The sequence below is a fragment of the Salvelinus fontinalis genome, chromosome 18 (genome assembly GCF_029448725.1).
Source record: "Salvelinus fontinalis isolate EN_2023a chromosome 18, ASM2944872v1, whole genome shotgun sequence".
NCBI classification, from domain to species: Eukaryota; Metazoa; Chordata; class Actinopteri; order Salmoniformes; family Salmonidae; genus Salvelinus; species Salvelinus fontinalis.
The window spans coordinates 27,682,533-27,691,472 of record NC_074682.1 but is presented as its reverse complement, the minus strand read 5'-3'; the positions used below and the strand labels follow the sequence as shown (position 1 = coordinate 27,691,472).

The following is an 8,940-nucleotide window of genomic DNA, read 5'->3' as shown; positions in this document are numbered from 1 at the left end:
ATAAAATTAAAATAATAAGCAAGTCAGTTAGTTTTGAGGAAGTTATTCTGGTTGGTGAGGCTCAGACAATATACAGATGGTCACATACATGCTTACTGTCACATTATAACAGACTCAAAAACAGGTCTTCATGTAAATGTTAGTGTAATCACAGAATTTTGACACAGGCACACATGCACACACACCCTCACACACAAATATACTGCTTACCTTGGGGTGGAAAGGATGGCATGATTCTGGCTGCTTCCCAGTGGTTAAGGATATTAATACTGATGAACCAAACCTCAGATATTCATTTAACTGACACTGTGGTGACCGTTTCTGCAACATCATTCGAGCATGAAGAGAAACACAAACCATATTGCACGCTTCAAAAATACCTACATGTATGAGAAATGCATTAATACCTCTGACTATAAAGTACCTCAGAAAACAAACGTTCACTTACAAAACCCATCTACTAACAAAAAAATAATTATACTTAAAACACGCACAACCCTTTTTACAAAAAACACACCGAGCTACAGTCACACTTGTTGTCCACGACAACCATGAGGATGCTGATGGGAATCTGCTGAAGAGAGAGAGATAGTGAGAGAGAGATAAAGAGAGAAAGAGAGAAGGAAAGAGAGAGAGAGACAAAGAGAGTCAGAGAGAGAGAGAGAGAGAGGGAAAGAAACAAAGAGAGAGAGAGAGAGAGAGAGAGAGAGAGAGAGAGAGAGAGAGAGAGGGAAAGAAACAAAGAGAGAGAGAGAGAGAGAGAGAGAGAGAGAGAGAGAGAGAGAGAGAGAGAGAGAGAGGTCAATTCAATTCAGTTTGATGCTTGAAGGTTAAGTAATGCTACTCCACCAATACGACATTACCCTGTATGCAAATGATATGAGTGTCTATCAGTGCCTAACGCCTAGGTAACTGTGTTCCAAGTAACTGACACAGCCCTCACAGTCGATGTTGCCTGTGGTCTCTTTGATGGTACGCTCAGAGACGAAGGCAGAGTAGGTACTCCGGGTCACATTGTACCATCATGGTCTTACCCTCAAGCTTTGGGCTGGAAATGGGACATGTAAATGTTAACATTCTAAAAACACATGACTCACGCAGAGACAGAGACACGCACACACACACACCTTAAGATATATTCATGCACACACTGACCTTTGACAGAGGTCAACATGCCATCGGCTGTACTCCAGCAAGAAACTGATGAGGAAAACACAAGCATTTAATACACTTCAAAAAGCTACTGTTAAATAAATAAAGCCGAAAGACAGATGATGGAAAATAGGTCTGTGTTTATTTCGATTTTAGCAGCCTTCTTAAAGGATAGGGGTTTAAGGTTCAAGGGTAGGGGTCAGCATTATGGGTTATAGTCAAGGTAACAATAACATTCTTAAAACAGGCAAATGTTCATATTTTCAGTTTGCAGCCAAAGCTTTGAACTTTATTCCTTTCATGGAACTTAAGTCTTTTTTTTTATCCTTCACATGCATCTTTTTACTCTGTATGAAATGTTCACTGCTGTAAAAATGAAAAGCAGGCAAAATAAATGGACTTCAACCATCCTGTAATCTCTTACTTCACATGATCCCTGTCATATCCCAAAATACAGAATTAGATTCTCCAAGATAATGCTACATATATTTAGCTCAAAAAATAAAACAATTGCGGATCTATGTTATCATTTTTAGCAGTTTATTTTCAATTGTAAAGATAGACCACTCTTTTTAAAAGGTGACATTTTTTCTAGTTATTTCATAACTACCTTGACATAGAAGGTCTTATTTTCTACAGTGCAGGTAAAGTACACAGGGATATTGATTTCTTTGCTCTGGCATCCACACAGGGGTCTGTAATGCTCTCAGAATGACATCATTGCATCACAGTGCTTTCTCATAGTGTATTTCTCAGTCTGATGTCCATATGGTTTCCCTCTTGGAACAGTGTTCTATTTATCTTGAACAATGCCTTCTTATTCATTATTTCTCTGCTGGTTAGCGATAAGCAACTCAGTTAGTTATGAGCAGGTTCTTCTGGTTGGCGAGGCTCCCTGCACTTTGTCAGCATTTGATGGTGTGTTAAAGCCGGTCTATCAGTCTCTCCAGTGTTGGTTCCAGTGTTGGGTCCAGTGTGGTGGGCTTCAGCGGCAGTATGGTCATCTGGTGAAGAGAGTGGCCAGCAGGGGGAGCAGTGCTGCTGTGAGGGGGGCAGACAGGCCTGCTGCTCCTCCACACTCCATGGCATTCTCCTGCAGCAGACAGGGGGCATCAAAACATAGAGATAATAGAATTAATATATACACTATGTATCTATATATCTATATGGTTCATACAATATACAGATGGTCACATACGTGCTAACTGTCACATTATTACTCAACCAAAAACAGGTGTTCATGTACATTTTCATGTCATCACAGAGCAAATACATACTACATACCTCAGGGTGGAAAGGATGACATGATTCTGGTCGCTTCCTGTCCTTCTGAAACTTCAGCCTATCACATTTCAGAGATTCGTTGTGTTCAGAGGGGTTAAGGATGGAAATACTGATGAACCAAACCTCAGATATGCATTTAACTGACACTGTGGTGACCATTTCTGCAACATCATTGTAGCTTGATGAGAAACACAAACCATATTGCACGCTTCAAAAATACCTACATGTATGAGAAATGTATTAATACCTCTGACTATGCAGTACCTCAGAAGCTGCTGATCTTCTCAGAAAACAAATGTTTGAGTTCACTTACAAAAGCTCACTCAAAAACCCTTCCTAGTAAAAACACACTCAAAACCTTTTTTACTAAGAAACAGACTTAATATTCCCAAACTTCACAAGGATATACATAATCTCAATGGGGTCCATGGAAACTGGAAGGGTGGAGCTACAGTCACACTTGTTGTCCACGACAACCATGAAGAGGTTACTGCTGGGAATCTGCTGAATAACAAAAGATCTGAGGAGGGAGGAAGAGGGAGAGGGAGAGGGAGAGGGAGAGGGAGAGGCGGACACAGACAGACAGACAGACAGACAGACAGACAGACAGACAGACAGAAATTAGTCGATTCAGTTGCTGCTTGTAATATTATCCCACTAAGGCATGATCCTGTAAACACTATCAACACAGGTTAAGTGGGTTTATAAGTGCTTTTAATACAAAGGTAACTGTATTCCCAGTACCTGACACAGCCCTCACAGTCAATGTTGCCCGTGGTCTCTTTGATGGTACGCTCAGAGACAAAGGCAGGGTACTCAGTATCACATGGCACCAACATGGTCTTTCCCCTCGAGTTTTGGGCTACAAATGAGACATGTAAATGTTAACATACTAAAAACACACACACACACACACACACACACACACACACACACACACACACACACACACACACACACACACACACACACACACACACACACACACACACACACACACACACACACACACACACACATCTCAAGGTATATGTATGCACATACTGACCTTTGACAGAGATGTCAACATGCCACCAGCTGTACAGGTTGAATTCCAGGAGGAAACTGACGAGGAAGACACAAACATACACATTCAAAATATATATTTATAAAACAAACCATTTCTATGTGGTTGATAATCAGTGGATCTTTAATCATTTTATTATATCAAGGTGATAGTATTATTCTCACATTACTAGTTCAGTCAGGAGCCATTTCACAATGGAGAAGGGCTGGAAGAGAATCAATTAAACAATTTGCATTAAGTGGATTTAACATTGACTGGATGTAAGGCTAGTGAATCATTTAGGGGTGGAACTTACATGTGATAAACAGTGTCCACTGTCACTGCTGCCAGCATACTCTCTACAGAGAGCCTGGTAGTCATACAGATTGATCCTACAGGGACGAGACAATAGGACATTAGTGTGTGCGCACCAATGTGTATAGGCCATGGCGGTGTGTGTTTGACTGTGTAGGACAGAGACATTGTGGGTAGGATGATTGTAATATTATTGCTTCTCTAACCTCTTGAAGGAGCCAATGAGGAGCAGCTTGGTCATAACAGCAGCCTCCACCTCGCCAAAGAACTCCCCCGTCTGAGGAAGAAAATATGGTTTATTTAAAGGCAAATAATAAGACCTAGGAGAGAAACAGGCCACAGGACAGACATACTCTCCTAGGTCTTATTATTTGCCTTTAAATAAACCATATTTTATGTATGTAAGTGGTACCTGAGAGTAGTCTTCTGTGACCAGAATGAAGCCGTTGTTGTCTATGAGGTAACACTTGATGTCCTGAGAATAGAGACGATAGGAAGATACACATCATCAGCACAGGACATAATGCAGCAATTCAATAGCGTGTGGGAATAGAGACAGGTCAGAGACAGTACAGACAGGAAGTGGGAAAGATAAGACCGAAAGAGAGAGGCCCAGAAACTAGAAGTAGAATGAGGGGAGTTTCAGACAGGGACTGTTCTGTTCTTACCTCATTATCACAGCTGATGCTGCACTTCCCATCCAGAGCAGCACACTGTATCAAATCAATATGATGAATCATTTCATTCAATAATAAATACATCATGTCACTGGAGTTTGAATGAGTGAATTCGTGTGTGTGAATTCGTGTGTGTGTGTCTACCTGTCTGCTAGCGGTCCAGAACTTCCTCTGAAAGAAATCCAAGTTCATTTGAATCCCAACGGCTATTGTGGATTTGAGAAAAACAGAACTGTCAGCACATTGTACATCTAGTAGAGGAAGTAAGCATTTATGTGAATTGTGTCAATTCTTTGTCTATATATCTGTCTGTACATTCTGTTTATTGTGGTCAACACTATTTCACCAGGTCTAATTCCTGTTACGTGTACTTGGTGAATAAAGGTGATTCTGATAAAGGGGTCTCTTGAAATGTCTTCAATGGGCATTTATATAGAAAATATGACAGTTAAAAGTTTATGACAGGAAAACCTTACAGTACTCTAAATTAGGGATTAGTGAATTTACATGCAACAATGGGTGACTTCCTGTCATCCAGCAGCTGTATGGCGGTGCTGGCCAAAACCACACTCTTATTCTCATTTCCTGAGGGGAAACAGGAACACAGAAGAACACAGACATTAGCAGACATTTAACAAAAAAAATGGCATAAAAATTGACCAAAAAATATATGTCAGTAGCTAGGTTCTATCCAATTGGCGACAGATTTTAATGTGAATATTCTAAAATCTGCATAAAAACAACATGCGCATTTTCCCACCAGAGATGTGTTTCCATCAAATAGATTTTTTTTTATAAAAAAAATAATTTATTATACAAAATGATCAACAACTTACATCCATCCCTACATCAAAAAAATAAAATAATAATATCCCAATGCCCCAGGGCAGTGATTGGGGACACTGCCCTGTGTAGGGTGCCGTCTTTCGGATGGGACGTTAAACGGGTGTCCTGACTCTCTGAGGTCATTAAAGATCCCATGGCACTTATCGTAAGAGTAGGGGTGTTAACCCCGGTGTCCTGGCTAAATTCCCAATCTGGCCCTCAAACCATCATGGTCACCTAATAATCCCCAGTTTACAATTGGCTCATTCATCCCCCTCCTCTCCCCTGTAACTATTCCCCAGGTCGTTGCTGCAAATGAGAACGTGTTCTCAGTCAACTTACCTGGTAAAATAACAGAAAAAAAAAAACATGTCTAACAAAACACAGGTTAAAACAAGAAAATACATACCATATATATATATACAGCGGGGAGAACAAGTATTTGATACACTGCCGATTTTGCAGGTTTTCCTACTTACAAAGCATGTAGAGGTCTGTAATTTTTTATCATAGGTACACTTCAACTGTGAGAGACGGAATCTAAAACAAAAATCCAGAAAATCACATTGTATGATTTTTAGGTAATTCATTTGCATTTTATTGCATAACATAAGTATTTGATCACCTACCAACCAGTAAGAATTCTGGCTCTCACAGACCTGTTTGTTTTTCTTTAAGAAGCCCTCCTGTTCTCCACTCATTACCTGTATTAACTGCACCTGTTTGAACTCGTTACCTGTATAAAAGACACCTGTCCACACCTCAATCAAACAGTCTCCAACCTCTCCACAATGACCAAGACCAGAAAGCTGTGTAAGGACATCAGGGATAAAATTGTAGACCTGCACAAGGCTGGGATGGGCTACAGGACAATAGGCAAGCAGCTTGGTGAGAAGGCAACAACTGTTGGCGCAATTATTAGAAAACGGAAGAAGTTCAAGATGACGGTCAATCACCCTCGGTCTGGGGCTCCATGCAAGATCTCACCTCGTGGGGCATCAATGATCATGAGGAAGGTGAGGGATCAGCCCAGAACTACACGGCAGGACCTGGTCAATGACCTGAAGAGAGCTGGGACCACAGTCTCAAAGAAAACCATTAGTAGCACACTACGCCATCGTGGATTAAAATCCTGCAGCGCACGCAATGTCCCCCTGCTCAAGCCAGCGCATGTCCAGGCCTGTCTAAAGTTTGCCAATGACCATCTGGATGATCCAGAGGAGGAATGGGAGAAGGTCATGTGGTCTGATGAGACAAAAATAGAGCTTTTTGGTCTAAACTCCACTCGCCGTGTTTGGAGGAAGAAGAAGGATGAGTACAACCCCAAGAACACCATCCCAACCGTGAAGCATGGAGGTGGAAACATCATTCTTTGGGGATGCTTTTCTGCAAAGGGGACAGGACGACTGCACCGTATTGAGGGGAGGATGGATGGGGCCATGTATCGCGAGATCTTGGCCAACAACCTCCTTCCCTCAGTAAGAGCATTGAAGATGGGTCGTGGCTGGGTCTTCCAGCATGAAAACGACCCTAAACACACAGCCAGGGCAACTAAGGAGTGGCTCCGTAAGAAGCATCTCAAGGTCCTGAAGTGGCCTAGCCAGTCTCAGGACCTGAACCCAATAGAACATCTTTGGAGGGAGCTGAAAGTCCGTATTGCCCAGCAACAGCCCCGAAACCTGAAGGATCTGGAGAAGGTCTGTATGGAGGAGTTGGCCAAAATTCCTGCTGCAGTGTGTGCAAACCTGGTCAAGAACTACAAGAAACGTATGATCTCTGTAATTGCAAACAAAGGTTTCTGTACCAAATATTAAGTTCTGCTTTTCTGATGTATCAAATACTTATGTCATGCAATAAAATGCTAATTAATTACTTAAAAATCATACAATGTGATTTTATGGATTTTTGTTTTAGATTCCGTCTCTCACAGTTGAAGTGTACTACCTATGATACAAAATTACAGACCTCTACATGCTTTGTAAGTAGGAAAACCTGCAAAATCGGCAGTGTATCAAATACTTGTTCTCCCCACTGTATACATATAGTTGCTTGCGAAAGTATTCACTCCCTTTGCATTTTTCCTACTTTGTTGCCTTACAACCTGGAATTAAACTACATTTTTGGGGGGTTTGTATCATTTGATTTACACAACATGCCTACCACTTTGAAGATGCAAAATATTTTTTCTTGTGAAACAAACAAGAAATAAGACAAAAAAAAATGAACTTGAGCGTGCATAACTATTTACCCCCCCAAAGTCAATACGTTGTAGAGCCACCTTTTGCAGCAATTACAACTGCAAGTCTCTTGGAGTATGTTTCTATAAACTTGGCACATCTAGCCACTGGGATTTTTGCCCATTCTTCAAAGCAAAACTACTCCAGCTCCTTCAAGTTGGATGGGTTCCACTGATGTACAGCAATCTTTAAGTCATACCACAGATTCTCAATTGGATTGAGGTCTGGGCTTTGACTAGGCCATTCCAAGACATTTAAATGTTTCTCCTTAAACCACTCAAGTGTTGCTTTAGCAGTATGCTTAGGGTCATTGTCCTGCTGGAAGGTGAACCTCCGTCCCAATCTCAAATCTCTGGAAGACTGAAATAGCTTTCCCTCAAGAATTTCCCTGTATTTAGCGCCATCCAGCATTCCTTCAATACGGACCAGTTTCCCAGTCCCTGCCAATGAAAAACACGGTGTTGGTGTTCTCGGGGTGATGAGAGGTGTTGGGTTTGCCGCCAGACATAACGTTTTCCTTGATGGCCAAAAAGCTCAATTTTAGTCTCATCTGACCAGAATACCTTCTTCCATATGTTTGGGGAGTCTCCCACATGCTTTGTGGCGAACACCAAACGTGTTTGCTTATTTTTTTCTTTAAGCAATGGCTTTTTTCTGGCCACTCTTCAGTTAAGCCCAGCTCTGTGGAGTGTACGGCTTACAGTGGTCCTATGGACAGATACTCCAATCTCCTCTATAGAGCTTTGCATTCCTTCAGGGTTATCTTTGGTCTCTTTGTTGCCTCTCTGATTAAAGCCTTCCTTGTCTGGTCTGTGAGTTTTGGTGGGCGGCCCTCTCTTGGCAGGTTTGTTGTGGTGCCATATTCTTTAAATTTTTTAATAATGGATTTAATAGTGCTCCGTGGGATGTTTAAAGTTTCTGATATTTGTTTATAACCCAACCCTGATCTGTACTTCTCCACAACTTTGTCCCTGACCTGTTTGGAGAGCTCCTTGGTCTTCATGGTGCCGCTTACTTGGTGGTGCCCCTTGCTTAGTGGTGTTGCAGACTCTGGGGCCTTTCAGAACAGGTGTATATATATTAAGATCATGTGACAGATCATGTGACACTTAGATTGCATACAGGTGGACTTTATTTAACTAATTATGTGACTTCTGAAGGTAATTGGTTGCACCAGATGTTGTTTAGGGGCTTCATAGCAAAGGGGGTGAATATTTATGCACACACCACTTTTCTGTTTTTAATTTTGTAGAAATTATTGAAACAAGTTATTATTTTCATTTCATTTCACCATTTTGGAGTATTATGTGTATGTCCAGTACATGAAATCCAAGTAAAAATCCATTTAAATTACAAGTTGTAACGCAACAAAATAGGAAAAACGCCAAGGGGGATGAATACTTTT

The 8,940-nt window shown here is 41.2% G+C and overlaps 1 protein-coding gene across 1 annotated transcript in view; it reads right to left on the bottom strand.

Moving 5' to 3' along the window:
• Positions 1–1,272: 1,272 nt before the first annotated feature.
• Positions 1,273–8,940, bottom strand: part of LOC129815891 (voltage-dependent calcium channel subunit alpha-2/delta-3-like) — a 94,484-nt gene continuing 86,816 nt past the window's right edge. The window contains exons 27-37 of the mRNA XM_055870070.1: positions 4,981–5,058; positions 4,618–4,679; positions 4,465–4,509; positions 4,209–4,271; positions 4,003–4,073; positions 3,798–3,873; positions 3,667–3,707; positions 3,485–3,540; positions 3,181–3,298; positions 2,437–2,956; positions 1,273–2,245 (exon numbers count right to left, since the gene is read on the bottom strand). Coding sequence (XP_055726045.1) covers positions 2,803–2,956; positions 3,181–3,298; positions 3,485–3,540; positions 3,667–3,707; positions 3,798–3,873; positions 4,003–4,073; positions 4,209–4,271; positions 4,465–4,509; positions 4,618–4,679; positions 4,981–5,058 — 764 coding nt within the window. The 3' untranslated portion in view covers positions 1,273–2,245; positions 2,437–2,802. The remainder of the gene's footprint in view (positions 2,246–2,436; positions 2,957–3,180; positions 3,299–3,484; positions 3,541–3,666; positions 3,708–3,797; positions 3,874–4,002; positions 4,074–4,208; positions 4,272–4,464; positions 4,510–4,617; positions 4,680–4,980; positions 5,059–8,940) is intronic.